This window comes from Pholis gunnellus, assembly GCF_910591455.1.
Source record: "Pholis gunnellus genome assembly, chromosome: 11".
Taxonomy (NCBI): domain Eukaryota; kingdom Metazoa; phylum Chordata; class Actinopteri; order Perciformes; family Pholidae; genus Pholis; species Pholis gunnellus.
In genome coordinates, this window is record NC_136538.1 from 1,237,150 (window position 1) to 1,255,416 (window position 18,267).

Sequence of the window (18,267 nt, forward strand, 5' to 3'; positions counted from 1 at the left end):
ATTTGCTCTGTTTCTAATAGGTTTCTTCCCAGTGTGTGATGCATGTCACAGTCAACAAAAATAATCAGATTTTTTTAAAGGTGCAAAATGATGTATTCAGATCACTAATATTGCAGAAAACAACTATTTACAATGTAAAGATATAGAGGAGTCTACCTGAGAAGAGAATAAAGTCGCTGTCCCTGCGTGTGTGTAAGGCGTGTGTGTGTAAGGCGTGTGTGTGTGCGTGCGTGTGTGTAAGGCGTGTGTGCGTGCATATGGCGTGTGTGCGTGCGTCATGTCCGATGGCAAAAGTAACTAATGGGTTAGTCTACAAAAACCTTTAATGTTGTGTCTGTCTGTTTTATTGAAAGTTACACATCAAATAGTGAATATGTTGTGTGTTACCCTCTGATGTAACAAGAGCAGTATTTCTACCATGTAGCATTCACATTTCCAAACATCCAGAATTGTGCCTAGTTCACATCTGTAAACCGACAGATATAATGTCTATATCTCATGTTATTACCATTTGTGTCCTCTATTGATTAAATCTATTGATTTTTTTTTAAATATATTTTTAGCCTGAGAAAGGCTTGCAACACTGAAATGTTTTTGATAAAATCTTGGTGCATGGTTATTTACTAGATAAACATGTCATGTTCTGCCCATGACTCCCAGCAGCACCAACAGCTAACTGGACAGACAGAAGCTTAGATCACCAAGTCAGACAAGGCCCGGCCCTTTCTGCATACAAAAGCAAAGATATTGTCTCAAACTAAGATGTTTACCTCACAAATACATGTTATTAACTGATGTAAGACCAGTGACAGGGATGTATCAGAGGTGATGTCTTTTATGAGTGAAGCAGTATTTACTGTTTCACAGTCCAGCTGAGATTCAGATTCATTTTAGCTAAGAACTCAATATGTTTATCCTTCAGATGTGGTGGTACTTCTGTACTTATTTGGTTTAAAAATGTCAATATCTAAAAGAAGATATATTTTACTTTTTTAAAACTTTGAAACTGGTTTTATGACTTTGAGGTACCAAATGATGATGTTGGTGGTACTGTAATTTAAAATGTTGACTTCAGTTCCAACAGCCTAACAAGCACTTTTGACCACACTCGTGTACTAGTTAGAGCCTCTTCAGGGTTGTATCGTGATGTGTTACTTTGATCCTCAGTTTTTGTGTGGACTTACAGAGGACGTTTTGAAATCTAAACTCAAAGCTTGATCTTAGATTCTGCCTTTAGTATATATCTGCATATGGTGGCTGTGTGTGTTTCTGGATGATTCACGACCTGATTTAAAATGCAACTTCCTGACACACACTTTCGGTGAGGCAATTGATTCGACGCTAGGTGAGGCTACAGGGGTGAACATTAAAATCCAACAGTAGCGCCTTTATTTCAAGCAGCCCTTACATATGCCACGCTAACTCATCGCAGAATGGGAGTGCTCCCCCATTAACTATTAATCAGCCTGAGCGTCCAACATGGCTACTCGTAGCACCCATCTCTATGGACCCCAGAAGGCCCTAAATCACAGAGATTGAGGCTTGCTGTTCGTAGCTCTGTGATGACTGCAGGTCAGCACTACCAAGATGGTCATAGCTGTGATGGATGTCCAGCCTCTTTAGGCTGCTCGTCCTGTGGCTCAGAGATCAGGCTCTGATTTTTCTCCTTACTATTTGCACTGTATCACAGTTCATGCTTCCAATGGGTGATGGAGTTTCTTGAAGTGCATGGAAATGGGAATATATATTTACAGGACAGGACAAACGGCAACCTTAAGTCTGAAAAAGGAAACCAAAAACTGCAGTTCGTGAAATGGCCACTTGAGGCTGGCTCCAAAGGGCCAATCCCCATAGACCCCCATGATAGAAATAAACATGTTGACAGCCTGGTACAAAGAACGGATTTGGTCTTTATAGCTACTCTCTCCGCTGTATTTGTGGTGTTGGTGCCTTTTTGAATTTTTCATGCAAATATCGGATCAATAAGGCTTGCTGTGCCAGCATCAATTCTCCGGAAGAGAATACCGTTAACGGTATTAGATAAACATATACTTTATTCATCCCGCAAGGGGAAATTTGTTTGTTACAGCAGCAAGAAATATACTTGAGCAATTAAAGTGACAGAGTAAAAATATGAAGTATAAAATGCCCAATATATACCATAAAAATATATAGTGAAAAATATGAATATAAAAAATGCACAGTATACACAATGAAATAGTATTAAGTTGAGTCCGCGTTAAGTCCGCTGTCCCTGCAGTAGGTGGTGGAGAGGGTGGTCCGGGTTATCCAATATGAATAATAGTTTTTTTCAGTGTCCTCCTCCACCACCTTTTCCAGAGTGTTTGTTAAGTCTGTTGGTGTCTCCGGCTCCAATGCTGCTCCCCCAGCAGACTACAGCGAAGTACAGTGCACTGGCCACAACAGACTGGTAGAACATCTCCAACATCTTGCTGCACACGTTGAAGGATCGAAGTTTCCTCAAGAAAAAGGAACCCAGGAACTTGTACTCCACCATGTGCACGTCCTCTCCCAGAACTCTCAGCGGTTGTGGAGCCGTCGTCTTCCTCCTGAAGTCGACCACCATCTCTCTGGTCTTGGCCATGTTCAGAAGCAGGTGATTTCTACCAGCCCACTCCACAAAGTCATCCACTACTGCCCTGTACTCCTCCAGTCCATCCCTTATACACCCGACCACTGCAGAGTCATCAGAGAACTTCTGCAGATGGCATGACCCTGAGTTGTACTGGAAGTCAGTGGTGTACAGTGGTGTACCACCCACAGCGTCTCACTCAGTGGCAGTGGTTGGATGGTGTTGAATGCCTTGGAGAAACCATAGAAAGTGATTCTCATAGAGCCACCGTTTCCATCCAGGTGCGACTGAGCTCGTTGCAGCAGGTAGATGATGGACAAACTGAAGGAGCTGAGGGGATTGCATTTCAAGTTGTATCGTTACCGTGTACGATTTCATGTGACAAATCAAAAGATTTTTTACTGTAGCAGTCATGTGCTCCAGTTTTTTTGGTGAGTGAAATTTAAACGTTAACATTGTTTTATTTATATGTTAACACTGGGATCAACCAACAACCAGGGAGCAACAAGACCACAGGGTTAACATTAGCCAGCCAGCAAAAGCCTAGCTTGTTAGCATTAGCTAGCTTGGTAGCTTCAAGCGTGTTTCAGTAACTAGACTGAAACACGGACGACTTGCTTGGATTTGCCGAATGTTAGGCTGCGTCGTCACTGCCAAGATGGTGACGGTCCACTTTGAGCCTCATTTAGGTTCTTCAGAGACCTTTGGGGGACGTCACAGAGACTACGTTCATATTTTATACAGGGTGTGGGTCAGGACAGGGAGAGCCAGTGCGTATCATGTTTTTGTTAGTCTCTTTGAAATTCAATTATTTTCTCAGCCTGTGCAGTTGTAAACCATAGACAATTATTTGTATCATAAGGTAAAAAAATTGAAAGTAACATGAATTCATGGAAGTGTGTTGCCATAGTTTTGGGATCTCTTGAAAAACAATATATTTTATTTTACCTCGGAAGCTTTTCTCAGGCTGGAAATAAGAGTAGAGAAAACACTTTGATACATTACTTGTTGAACCAGGGAACATTTGTTTTAAATCTGACTACAATAAAGATTGGTCAAGAATTCGTTTTTTTTTTATTCTTTAAATGCTGAAATGTATTCATTGAAAGTTGCATTTAATCAGGAAATGTACTTTGATTTGAACTCGTTAAAATAAAATGACTATTTGAGTTACAACGTGCTTCATTTGATGAACTTATCTTGTTTATCCTTAGTTCACACTAAACCATCAAATTCATTGCATCTCACCCTTAGATATGTCGTTATTCAATAGTGCAAAGCAAAACTCTTTAGGATGCATACTTAGGTTTTTCCATTGTCTGAAAAAAGGGAGAATAGGCTCTGTGAATGCATTCTGTTGTCCCTGGCACTCACAGCATATTGCATCAAGCTTTGTTTACTACCCATTTGTTAAAAAGGGCCTTCATCAAACAGTGTTTTCTGATGTGGTGCCCTTCCTTTTTATTCTTTTCTCTTTCATTAGTCTGCTTGGCATTTAGTGTTGTAGAACAACAGTGTGACATTGACACAGAGCAGGAGGAGGAATTCTGATGAGTCTCACACAAATACTGAGAGTAATTACATAGATGTAACTAGAAGGGAGTGGGATTCCATGCTAGGTGTCGTCCAGAGACACCGGTTGAGAGCAGATTAAAGACCTTGGAGGTCAGTGTTGTTACAGATGCTGGGATAAGGACAGTAGGGAGCTGGGAATGTCAATATAAATGTAAAACAGTCTGGGAGCCACAAACAAGAGCTGTTTTATTTAGAGGCACTTCAAGAAAAGCACATGGACGCCCCAACAGCTGACAGCCTTTCTCAGAAAATGATCCGGCTTACATGGTCAGCCTGTTGATGCTTGCTTCACCGTCTCAACAGACCCTTGTGTTTGCTGCTGAATACCAACCTTAAAAACATGGCTAAAAATGAGCCCATCAGAGTCTTCTCATTTTGTCTTAGCATTGACGAAGCCCGACTGGATTTTTGTGCGATTATGCTCCATGGCCGTTTTTGAATAGCCGGACTGATTAGTTTACGTTTGCTTACGTTTTGTTAATGTCTGTATTAATTACGTTGTCTTTGTAATGTGTCTGTCCAGGACATGGTTTTGTTGTTTTTCTGCTTATTATAGTCTGAAACATGAGTGAGGTAGCTGTTACGTTTCTTCACTGCAGCTGTAATTTGCTACAGGTCACACATTATTGATGTCCCCTGTATTGACTGATGGATAAACATGATCCAGGCTTGACATTGAAGATAAATGTCACCTGGCTCGTTAACCAAGTTGTTAACAAAAGCAATCTTCTGCTGGATGTGCGATGTGATGACACTAGGTTACATTCACCACATTCATATGTGCTCATTGTCATCTGATGGCAGGCTCAGGGTAGGAGAAATCCTGGAACTAGTCAGGTGGCTCTGTAGCTTTGATGACGTGGTCCCAAACATTTGAGTCATGTCCTCCAGCTTGGTGTCGAAACGTTTGGCGTAGGAAGATAAGTCTGTCGAGATCCCCAAAAGAATCCAAACAAAGGGATACAGCGACTGGATTGAAGCTTTCATCCGCTGTGTTGCCATTTGACGTTAGGATTTAAGGATCATTTATTTTATCATTGCAACGCGGGTAAAAACATGACAAACAAGACGATTCAGGAGGAACCAGAAACTATTTTCTGGCCAATGTGGCCAATATCTTCACATAAAAGATTTGACATCAGGGTGACATTGTTCATCAACTTTGACTGTTTGAGCACCAAGTAGGCAAGCTGATGTTGGGAACGAAAAGGAGCGTGTTTGAGTTATCAGCATATAAGAAAACTAAATTATTGACATCAATAGAATTATTAATGTCGGTAAGATTATTAAAGATTATTAATAACGGGGCACCACCCTGCGAACAGGGACCAATAACCAAATGATAAACTAAGTCTCATAATTAGTGTTCACTCACAATGTCAATAGTGAAGGTTTAAGTTCGAGCAACAGACCACATATCCAATTTGCACATGTTCCGTAGCGCCAGATACAGGAAGCATTGGACTATTTGCAAAGCATCATTTCCAGCGTCAGGCGGTCCACGCGGGATTAAAAATGTCTCACTCGCGGACGCGCTGTCCAATGGTCGCAGACGTTCTCGGAGCAGGCCGGAGTCCCGCTGGCACCCCCGACGTGCGGGAGGATGCGAGGGCCCGTTCATCGCTGCTCGCAGTTTTAATTTAGGTTTATGTTTGTCCTACTTTACATATTCCTGAAAACATCCCTTTCCTCTGTTAAAATACATTGTTTTTCTCCAAAATTGTGCTGCCATCCTAAGTTTGGCAATTTATGACATTTTTCACTTTATGGAGTTTATCTGACAATTGTTGGATTACCTGAAAAGATGGATACCCACATGGCATGATCAGACTATTCAAGCGCTTGTTAAAGTTAGTGTTTGGCTCTAAATTGAGAACTCTAGTAGTAGGGCTTTGACTTTTATCAGAATTGGTTCATCTGATGGTGATTAAAAACAGTTGAGATCATTTGTAATCTGACCTTTTCTCTCTATAATACATTGCAACTTTGATTCTTTGACATCACATTTGTAGTGACATTTCAGATTTGTATACAAAAACTAAACTCAAGTCTTGTGTTTGTTGTAAAATACATTTTGATGAGAATGTTTTTTAAATTATTCCTTTGACCAACGTGTTTGCTGCCATGCATGAACCTTCGTTTAGCATACGTCTCCATCTGACTCAGGCTGCAGGGCCGTCTACGTCCTGTTATTTCAGGATTCACTTGTGGGCGAGAAGTAGGAACTGTCAGCTTTGGTTTGTAAATTTAGAAACTGAGGAGACCATTGACTGTCACAGCCACACACACAGGACATATACTCTTAACAGCTCTTAATTTCTGCCATCCATACAGTCCCTTCTTCATCTCATGATCAGGACATTTAGCCTTTGTTTGCATTCATTAATTCTCTTCATTATTTTCCAGAAATATATATAAAATACATTATTTTATTATTATTATTTACACAATACATGCAATTAATTTATTGTACCAATGGAATGACAGGTCAGAAAGATAAGAGCAAATGCTCAAAGTTCTCTTTTGCAGCATTTAATTAATCTTATTCTCGCTCACTCACTCTCTCACTAATAAAACCCATAATGCATTAGTTAGGTCAGATAACATTGTTTCTCTATTGTTTGTGCTCTCAGATTGGTTGTTTGTGATGATAGTATTTCATGCCTGGTTTGGAACGAGGCCATCACAATGGTTTTTACAGTTCTTCAAAGGGTTTTCTTTTTGCCATAATCCACTGTATGTAGGGTTCTCTATCATTTCCAGTAGGCAGCCGTGATTCAGGACCTTCATACTATATATCAGACAGAATTGTCAACTCGTTTCACTGTTTCCATTAGTCCACTTGAACTCTGTGGAGTGGGCAGATTCGACGGTCTGGACCCAGGCCACCATATATCAGTCTTTCATCAATATCTCTCAAATCTCCTTTCTGCCACTTAGTCGCTCATGAAATTTGTTTCAAGAAGAGTGATAAGAATAACAAACTTGATGATTTTCTTAGTGACCTATAAGCTGGGGGGGGGGAAACTGTTCGCCAGGTGCATAGTAACCAAAAAACATTAATCACTGTGACTAAGAAACTCCATTAAAGTAAATATAAACCCTGTAAAATCTAAGGTAATGCAGGATTTCTTCCTCGCTTACTGATTGCAATGCTGCTCAGCAGCAGTGTGCTCAGTGCTGCCACTGGTGGCTGGAAACTTCCTAAAGAAGACTGCTGTGATATTGTAACAGCATCTGGCCACCTGTGTCAGCATTGAACAACTCAGTGGTGGGCCCTCAGGGCCAGCAAAGCCTTCTCTGCTGGCCTAAACAGAATCACAAAGTTATAGCTATTTTATAATTTAATATTTTTTCTTAAATACATATATATTATAATTTATAAAAATATTTTTCTCATTGCACAGCTACTGCCTTCCTCAGTTGCTCTGCTTCCAGTGCAGCTTGTTTTAAGTAGAGCTTTTATCCAATCAGATTTCACTTCTGTGTCTCTAGGTAGAAGAGAGGCCCCAGGCCTGCAGACTTGCAAGTGAATCCCTTTGCAGTTTAAGTGAATGGGGACAATATTGTTGATTGTCATAGTCTTCAACCAATCAGATCTTTAGTTTGACATGTTAGGCGTATTCTTTGACGTGCCAGAGCTGCTAGCTGACCTACAAGTACGTCAGCATTATGTGCAGCTCAGTTTTCAGGTGCAGCTCTGCAGTGAGGTGCAGCGTGCGCTGTGATTGGTCTGTGGGCGAGCACGTGACTATTGTGAACCGAAACATATGGTAGCCAGCAAAGCTTAGTTGGAGTAGTAAAAGATGTGGAAGAAATTATGAAATCTTTTGCATTTTTCTTGATGTAGATTATTATTTTTTTATACCTAGCTTTGTTTTTTTAACACTCAATGGCTGAAGGAGGAGAAACAGATTTGTGAGTTGGGATTTAACCGTGGGATTAAACTCTTCGTCAACAAAGAAAGGAGGATGGAGTTTGTCTTTAAGTGAACAGCATTTGGTAAGTCAACTGAGTTTATTTTTTTACATTTAATATCTGAATGGCCCTCGAGTGTGTAGCAGAATGCGTGTTCCGCTGCAGGTCTGCTGGATTGATGTGTTACTTTGTTGTCATATGAATATATGTGACTGGTTCTTGTGAGTTTGTTGTTGTCATTGTGTTAATTATATTGATTTTTAACTATATGCATTGTCCGTTAATTACGAAGTATACCGTCATGCGCGGAGTTATTGTCCGGACAATTTAATCTGTTTGGGCTGTTTTCTTTTACAAAGCAAGAATGATGGTCTGGAGAAATGGGGATTGTGTGGCGATTGCTTTAGCCCTGTTTGAATCAGTTGGGAACAGCTACGTAAACCTGCGGGGAGAGTTCGTAGCTTGTTTGCTGCCGTTGTTTTCCCGTTAAGCTAGTTTAGCGTAGCCTACCAGAACACACGTGCGGTGCCTCAGCTGTGTTTTGTTTTTGTTTTTTTTGTTCCAGGTTCAGAGGTCACACAGCCCGTTGTATCCTATGTGAGCGCAGTCCACCGAAAACATTATATTTCCCACAATTTAAGCTTCTGCATTTTCCAAATGCACTAGTATTATTCAAACATATTGTTCGGTTCGTAAGCCTCGTACCGAACAGTTTAATACGAATACGTGTATTGTTACACCTCTAGAAACAAATAATAACCTGTAGCTGTGGCGTCATAATGAGGTTATTAGGAGGTGGAACTGTAGTAGGACAGCACTGAAGGCCCAGGTATAAAATGCACGGCCCACCACTGGAACAACTAAGCATATAACAAGACCTTTCTTACTCCACAGTAAGTGGTTTTTTGTTTCTTGTCATGCACTTTACATTTTTTTCCCTTCCCTTATTCTTCAGGATATTGCCTACCCACTGGCGAGTTTGTATTTTCAATGTTGTTTTTTAGAATGTTCTGAGCTACTGACTGAAATGTTTGATTATGAAGGTCCTGGATCATGTATGTCAATGTACATGTACCAATATCAACAGTGTAATGTGCTGCAATAGGGATCTGTTTTAGAAAAGGAGGGAACCGTTTTGTTCCTCTATCCTTTGAGTATCTAACACTTTCTATCCTTCTTGTCTCCGCAGTTCTGGATATGGCACGTCATGTGCCCTTATATCGGGCGCTGCTGGAGCTGCTTAGGGCCATTTCTACCTGCACGGCCCTGGTTCCTCTACTGATGCCTCTCTCTGGAGACCCGGGACAGGATGATGAGGAGGAGGAGGATGAAGAACACTCTGAGGGACAGACCTCTGTAGGGATGCTGCTGGCCAAGATGAAGACATGTGTGGACACATACACCAATCGCCTCAGGTGAGATGGTCGAAATGCACATGACTTATTGATGGAATACCTTTTCTCATTTTCTAATTTGATATAACTTACAGGTATACACCTATAATGATCTAATCTTATGTCTGATTGAATAGTTTGATCCAGCCATAATACCGCCGCTGCAGAAAAACAGACTCTAGTATCATTCACTGTCCTCCGCTCCGCAATACTGCCGATCTGGGAATCTTTCCATCTACAGCCATGGTCACAATTGGCAATAAAATGCAATGTGATGTGAATGCACCCCAAGAGGCATCAAGGACACATTGATATTCAGTCACTGAGCTTCTTTTGGAGGTGGTCAGAGAATGTCCAGAAATGTGTTCTGCGTTTTATTATAACAGGAAAAGGTTTTAGTCTCACTTTAACAATCCAATATCCCGAAGAAAAAAACCATTGCTTTTGCTCTGCTGTACCTTATGCACACTCTACATACCTAAGCTAAGAAACGTTAGCACACCATCTCCAGATGGGTGAGCGTCACCCTCATGGTAACATGCTGTACTCAGGTTTACATACAAACGTCAAAAAAGCCTGATTATTATGATGTATCTGATGGTGTTTTCAGAAAATGCCTGTCATGAATGTGGCAGCATGGTTCATTAAGGTACTGCTGGAAGAAGGCCTTGGAGTTCCTCATTAGTCAATAAGACAGCAGAGGATTACTGAAACTGTTGCACTAAATCTACTATATGATTAGCTGTTTGTAGCTACTAGTCATGCATTATCTTAGCTTAATCAAAATATAAAAATGATTAAATCTGCTTCATTAACAAGTAAAGAATGATTAGCCCTGTTAAGGCCTAAAAAGAAATGTGTAACTCGGCTAGTGAATGATTTGTAGAACACATGCATTCATCTTTTTAAGGGTTATGCTGTGAGTAGATTACATACAAAGTCAATGCGATGTGTGGATGCGAAATTCACCTCATAGTCAACTCGTCAAGGAATTTGAATTGAGAAAACAAGTATTTTAAAAGTGATTTGAGTGACGTCTTGCGGAGAGAACTAACAAAACATGAATTCAGACTTTTTACAAATCGGCATTATTATGTAGTTATTTCGGCATCCCTTTTATCAATTTATTGCAAATTACAGCTAAATCAAGTGTATTTTGAGTTCGTACAGCTGTAGTAAACAGCCGACGTGTGGCTTGCTAGACACAGTCAATACACCTCGATGAAATCCACAGAGCTCCTCCGGACTATGTTATAAACTCAGACAAGATGGCTTTTAGTTTCCTGGGGATATGTGAGACTTCCACAACATGTACAAAGCAGAAATAGAGTTTATTTCTTCCATGGTTGATGGCGGAAATAAATGGCTTAGTTGATAACTGGTTCCATGGAGATAAGCCACTCCTCCTCTCCGGCGTGAATGACGCGAATAATCAAATGATACCGCGAGTAAACTCCCGCTAGTTTGGTGTGAACACAGCATTGGGGTGAATGTTTCAGGAGTAACAACAGGTGTCTCAGTTATATAGTCAGTCACATCCCAGGTTTATATGCAAACAGAAGAATGCTGAGGTTTAGGAAACCTTAAGCACAGTTGTACTCGATCTCACAACCACACGCAAAAGCTTTAATGGAGGAGGAACCTTAGGACAAATGGCCAATCGGGGAGACTAATCATTGGGCTTGTCTCAGCCTGTCTTGTCTTAGCTTGTCCTGTCCCCTGCACTCAAATCCAAAAAACAGAGTCAGGACAGATCAGTACCAGGAGGGTGGGGGCCAGATGAGGGGCAGACACTAAGTGTGTTACCATCCTCCCCAACAGAGATGGGGTGTCAAAAAAGCAAACAAATTAGTCTTGTTAATAGCTCATCTTACTCTGTGAAGATGTCTTGACAAAAATAATCTGCCGTGTCATTAGTAACAAACATGTGCAAATCTTTTGCCTCCTCCTGACTCATTGATAACTTTCACAGTTAGTTCTGTGATGTTGACCCACAGGAGCAACTGAACATATGGCGACACAGAGGAGGAATTATCTTATGTGTTTTCAATTCAGTGGACCTGGAACCACTTTGACTCTCACCCTTGTGTCGGGAGCATTATACCAAATGAACATGTCATGTAATCGCCAAAGAATACTTTGATGTTTTTAGAGAACCGAGGGGAAATAATTAGCTTTACTTTTTAAATAACGCCCACTAAATTGGATCTCTGAAATTCAAGTTATCAAACATCACCCTATTATATTTTGGCTGATGGTATATTTGTGTGTGTTTCAGGTCAAAGAAAGATAAAAGCAAAGGTGTGGTGAAGCCAGATAGCTCCGATCCAGAGCCTGAGGGTTTGACTCTGCTGGTGCCCGACATCCAGAGGACAGCTGAGATAGTCTACACTGCTACCACCAGCCTACGGCAGGCCAACCAGGGTATGTATGAAACACACGCATGTGACTTTATTGCCCGACACTGTAGGAGCTTATTTCACGTTCTCTGTACCGTTTGATTTAAATCACAGCCTGAAAACGGGTAGCAGCAAAACCTATTAACGTCCATACAGTTGAGCTCATGGCCAACACAAACCCAAAACCACATAGGTGTTTTGAGTTTGGGATTTGAACTTACTTATTTTTTTATCTGTATTATTTCATCAATTCCCAGCTCTCCTGTATCCCATTTTTGTCTCACGTCCTTAGCTGTTGTCTGTGTTTCCTGTCCTCTTGGTGAAAGGACAGGAAAATAGGTTTGTAGTTTTATTTGGCACGGCAGCTGGATTCTGGTGATGTCAAAAGATCAGGCAAGAATCGCGGTATAACATATCACACGAACATCCATCTCTTTAGACTTCAAGTGTTTGTATCCGGTAAGCCAAAGCACGGAGCAATCTGGGTCCTGTGAGGAGCTACTGGCAGCTACAGCTGTGGTTTAGGTGTGTGTAAGTCAGCACGGAGAGCTGACTGTTATAGACAACAATGGCGACTCCTAAAGAGGTTAGCGTAGATACTGCAATGGCATCAGTTATATCAGAAGTGGGGATATTTCTTCATTGTAAGAAGAGCAAAGAACGATACTGGAGGATCTTCTTGATGGAAAAGATGTTTTTGCTCTTCTACCGACTGGATGAAGCATCTGTCAATCAAACTCTTATTGAAGCCAATCACCTGCCAAGTACTTTTTGAAAGTGCCTGTCGTTTATCAGACCCTTTCCAATAAGGGCTTCTCAGATGGTGCTGTGCAAAAAGCCATCTGGCGGGACAGGTTACTGTAAGTTTTTACTAAAACATCTGAATTCCCTGTTTTATTTACACTTAATCAAGGAAGGCCTGTTTTTGAAAGTTTAATTTGACCAAACTTACCCTTGATGTGGCCTAAAACTCCTAGTGTGACATCTGAGGCTCTTGATGTCCATAATGGACTGTGCACTCCTGAGGTCTGGTCTCTAAAAATGCTCCACAGCTCCTACTGAGGAGAAGATGCAGTCTCTTCAAGCTGCATTCATTTTAAAGGACACAGAACATATCTTAACTTGTTTTGTACATGGAGAAATAACGAAAGAAAGGAGATCCTAGCTAGCCATTATTCACAGGGGAAGTCCTTCAGAAATCAACCTCTTTTCCATTTCGACACTTCTTTGTAGTTTATGTTTTTTGCAAATAAAGACTTAAGGTGAAAGAAACAACCCTAATCTGCTGAATGGTTGTTTTTCTAGGAGACATTCACACTCTCTCATATAAGTAGTAGTAGTTCTCTCAAAGAGCAAGGGGCGTGTCAGAAAGTAATGGATTTCTGACTGGATGCCCCCACCTTAATAAAGCAGCTCCATCAATAAAATGTGTGCCACATGATGAAGCATCACACCTCCCCCATTACCTTGTTGATACACAGTACATTATATTAATTACCCCCACCCGCCCATTTCTCCCTGCTCCCTCCAGACCATTTTTATGTTCGGTATGTAGGGGGATGCCATGAGATGTGCTGCAAGTGTGCATGTGGGGAAACGGATAAAGCTGAGTGTCATGTAGATTCACACAAAGAAATCCATATGATAAAGGCCTTTGGAGTCACACAGAGTTGTGCGGTGTGAAGCATGAGGGCCTTGACAGATCTATAATCATTTAATTAGTACAGAGGCTTTAAGAAATATCTCTGAGCGAAGCAATGATCAGAATGAGTAGAGGAAGTATCGACGTTCCTGTGCTAACTGAACGAGCTACTGAATAAACTACTTATTGGACCTTTAGTTAAGAGTATTTTCTCAAAGACGCTCAAGGGCTTTTATTTTGAAACTGAAACAGGAAAGTGTTGAGTTAGAAATAAAACTGCTTCATGTCTTTTTTCATGACTGTGACATGTTCGATAGATAGATCTCAAAACTGTAGTAATCTTGCTTGTATTATGTCAATATACTGTCAAAAGATCATTTTCACTGTCTACTTTTACTGTGAACTGCACACAAAATACAGGATGGGACCTCAAATCTAGAAGAGAGGCAGCTGACAGTAAGGCAGTGTGGCCTCTCCAACCTGTCAACATTAAAAAAACTAGAGGTTCTGCGATGCACGCGCTGCTCACGCAGGCAGTGTGGCGTAATGCCCATTTTAGTAATGCAAATGTTAATGCATTGAATGCTTGTGATGAGATTATATTTGGTGGACTGCAGCAGCCTGTATGGTCCAGGTTGTCAGCGGGTTCAGATGCAGCTGGTACCTGCGGTGGCAGAGTTGTGCCCCTCTGCTGCCCATTCAAAATACAGAACACAGACAACCACAGAGGGCAGACACATCTGTAACCGCTGTAAACAGGAGCAGTCAGGTGGATTGTTTTTAGCCAGATCCTGACCACTTCACCAACAGTTAGTCAGGAGGTCAAAGTTAAGAATGGACAGCAATCTTTAAACTGTGATTGTTGTTTACGACAAATAGCTTGGCTTTGAATTTGCAGATCGTCTTCGATTTTTTTGTCTCAGATAAATTTGGCTAATCCCTGAGTTTGTTTACAGCCTTAAAGATACACACGGTATCTGTTTGTGTTTGACAGAGATTGCAGCCAGTTGCTTGCTGAGATGACCTTCTGATAAATAGCCCTGTGGCAGGCTGGCTTTGCAGGAATTTCTCAAGGGAAAACGTTTTGAAGCTGATGCTTCGCTTCCATGGTTACTCTCTTTTTCACTCTTGTCTTCATGATTTTTGTTCCCACCCAAACCTCACCTCCTCACCAGAGAGGAAGCTGGTAGAGTCTTCAAGGAAGGTGTCATGTCGGCCTAAGCCCCTGTCCATTCTACGCTCTCTAGAGGAAAAATACGTAGCTGCCATGAAGAAGCTGCAGTTTGGTGAGTTTACATGTTTGCTTTGGGATGTATGTATGTGTGCATGCACATGCGTTTTGTAGGGTTTCTTTCTTAACACATTGCACATGGGTGCTCTTAATGCTGTGTAGCATCAATGCCTGTTGGTTTTACTTTGTGCACACATGTCAGCAATAACAACGCCATAAACCACCGTTCCCTAAAGACTTCCTCCTTTCCCCAAGCACACGCACGCACGCACACACACACACACACACACACTGTTCCGTCTCCGTCTCCTGTCTGATATGATCCATAATGCCCTCATGCCAGAACTCATAAAGGACTAGAATTCCATTCTGGTCTACACTTTTGTCTCCACTCAGTCATGTCATGACTTATTAAAACAGTTTTGCAATTGATTTTGTAAGCAGCTTGATGTCTGAAGTAATTGGAAGTGACTGTAAACACTGTTGTTTCAGTGTGCAGGCAGAATAGAAAGCTGAAGTCAGAGTGAGGGCTGGACTATAACTCACTGTGACAAGACTTGGGATTGTATCATTTACACTACTGGGGATACGGGCTCGGGCAGTAATGCATTACATGGATAGGTAGAACGTCATTAGGACACTGTCAATTCCGTTACAGTAAAACTATTAAAAAGAAGAATAAGAATAAAACTTTACCAATACATTTAGTAAAATGGGAATTGCAACGGTAGAACACATTTGAAAAGAACTATGCCGATGCACACACATTACAACATTTCAGGACACGAGTTTCACACACCGCAGCAGCAAGTGGACACCATTTCATAGGAAGTACAGGACAAACTGGGTCATTTGTAGGGCTGTACCCAATAGTTCCAAGCTTCTTTCATAATATTGACATTTATACTATTGTTTATTACTCAAAGAAACATTACTGTCCACCTTCTCTTCCCCTCCTGTCTGTCTCTCTCACAAACACACAGTGACCTACGGTTTGTCATTTCTCAGTCCAAATGTATTAAACCATCTATGTAATCATTTCTAAAATTCACAATATGTTTTTATCAAACTAAATATTCTGCTTCAATCCAGAGTTGTTTGCGTTTAGCCTTTCAAAAACAACAGTTCCACTCTGATTAAAAACCCATAGGGATGCCCACACCTGGTCTCGCAGCAATCTAACGGTACCAAATTACATTTATACAACCACAATAACACAAAATCATTTTTACAATTTTTAATAAGTTGATGACATCATAAAATATGACAACAGACATTTGAAGCTTCATTCAAAAACCTCAACGGAAGCTTTATGTGTAAAACAGCCCTAGAAATTAGCATAATTAATTTAATATGGGTGCTTCTGCTGCTCCGAGTTCAAATCCTTTAACACTAATGTGTCAAATGATTTGAGTCCTTAGACGATGACAGCAGCGCTGGAACGCAGAACCTACACTGTACAATGTCGGCCCCTTTTTTCTGCTTTACATACAAAATAATGGCGACACTTTAGCATGTTTCTTTTCGCTTGTCTTTATTTGCTTGGGCTATTTGGTATTGAGGTCATCCAAAACCAATCCTTTTGTAATGCAAGTCAAGTCTTGCATATGCCCCCCCCAAATAATAATAAACGTAAAAATTGTAAAAGGTATTTCAGAAATCATGCTACAATCAGCTTGTTAAAACAAGCTGATTGTAGCACGATGGCTAGCTCCAGCATGCTTCACGTTCCTCCATTATTACTAATGAAGGAAGAACATGTTGTCCAATAACTGAGAAAACATAATTAAACTCTCCTTTAAGAAACACATTGAAACAAAATTCAGCTTGTCCTCTAGATTACAGTTATTTAGCAGACGTTTTTATCCAAAGCCACTTACAATTTAGATTCTATCACATTCATTCACCGTAGGCACAGCTATGGGAGCAATTTTTGGGGGGGTTAAGTATTTTGCTCAAGGACACATCGACATGCGACTAGCGGAGCCAGAGTTGGGGATCGAACCACCGATCCTCTGATTGAAGGACGGCCCTGCTCTCCACTTAGCCACAGTCGCCCCGAGATAATTCTTAAATTCAATGAAAAGAAAAGGTGGAGGGTTTCTTTAAATATAACATGCTTGTGCACATGAACAACCAGTCAACTTGATAGTTTCATCTGACCTTTCTTTCTTGCATTATTACCTTAATTGAATTACAATGTTTCCATTTGAACATGGCCAAGATGAGAAATGAACACTAAGTTATTTAGAGTGTTTACAGGCAGTAATGATGGGTACATTCCACTCTGACAACGTCTTCAATCTGGTCTCCTCTCTTTCCAGACACCTTTGAAATGGTCACGGAGGACGAGGATGGAAAAGTGATGTTTAAGGTCAACTACCACTACATGTCTCAGGTGAAGAACGCCAGTGATACAAACAGCGCAGCCCGATCCCGCCGCCTCGCCCAGGAGGCCGTCACCCTGTCCACCTCTTTGCCCCTGTCATCCTCTTCCAGTGTCTTCGTCCGCTGTGATGAGGAGAGACTGGACATCATGAAGGTAAACTACCACCTCAACTTATTATGATATCATGAAATGTCCTAGTATTGTTTAATGTGTATGGGGTTGTACCCTGTGATTCAAAGAGACCACTAGTTTGAGAACTGGGTAAGACTGATAGAACACTGTGTTACTGCGTCAGGGTGTTTCTACCATACGACTTGTCATGACAGCTCTTACTCACTACCCCAGTGACATTTAATAAATGGCTCTCACCCCACTAGTTGATTAATGGCAAAGTCTCCTTTGCTAAATGTCAAAATCTTCATCTGTTTGGCTCCGTTCCGGAAAAAGAACACTCTAAAGAAAGGCAGCAGCATACCAACAACAAAGTCAGGAACAAAACAGATGAACACATCACTGCATACAAACATCAGTGTAAGAAAATAACAGCACTTATATAGTGTTAGTTCTGTTGCAGGTGTGGAAGCAACTGAAATTTAAACATTAACATTTATATATGACAAAAACATCTACTGATTGATTGGCCATACAATGGAGATAAAATCATCCTTTTTTTAACTGTCAACAAAGACCAAAGGTAATCATCTCACTACAACGCACAACTGTGGTCACAAAGTGTGACATAATAGTAAAGATACTGTTTAGTGCATAATGTTCAAAGAAACCTACCAAAATGAACGTTTTCCCTGAGAATAGCATGGCCTAAGGAGCAGCATCAGCAGAAAGGGACTGTGGCTGGTGAGGTGGAAATCTCATGATCTGTGAGGGGTCAGTGCATCATTGTACCTCACCCCTGAGTCCTTACATTAGTACCACAACAGCATTGTTGCATTTATTCAAGCCTGTCACATAAGGACAGTGTGTCAGTCTCTATTATAGATGAAGTCTTCATCATAAAAAATGAAGGTCTTCCGACCAGATTGTGGTCGGAAGTGTTGGGTCTGAATGTTCATGTCAAAGTTTCAGAAATGTCTCTGTAGGAAAAACACATCCACACTGCATCCTCAAA

General features: G+C 41.0%; 1 protein-coding gene across 5 annotated transcripts in view; it reads left to right on the top strand.

Annotated features, from left to right (window-relative positions):
- birc6 (baculoviral IAP repeat containing 6) overlaps positions 1–18,267 on the top strand; it is a 112,558-nt gene that overhangs the window by 78,904 nt on the left and 15,387 nt on the right. For all 5 annotated transcript variants that reach the window (XM_079168464.1, XM_079168466.1, XM_079168467.1 and 2 more), the window contains exons 65-68: positions 9,276–9,501; positions 11,759–11,904; positions 14,697–14,807; positions 17,077–17,294. In XM_079168464.1, the coding sequence (XP_079024590.1) occupies positions 9,276–9,501; positions 11,759–11,904; positions 14,697–14,807; positions 17,077–17,294 (701 nt within the window). The remainder of the gene's footprint in view (positions 1–9,275; positions 9,502–11,758; positions 11,905–14,696; positions 14,808–17,076; positions 17,295–18,267) is intronic.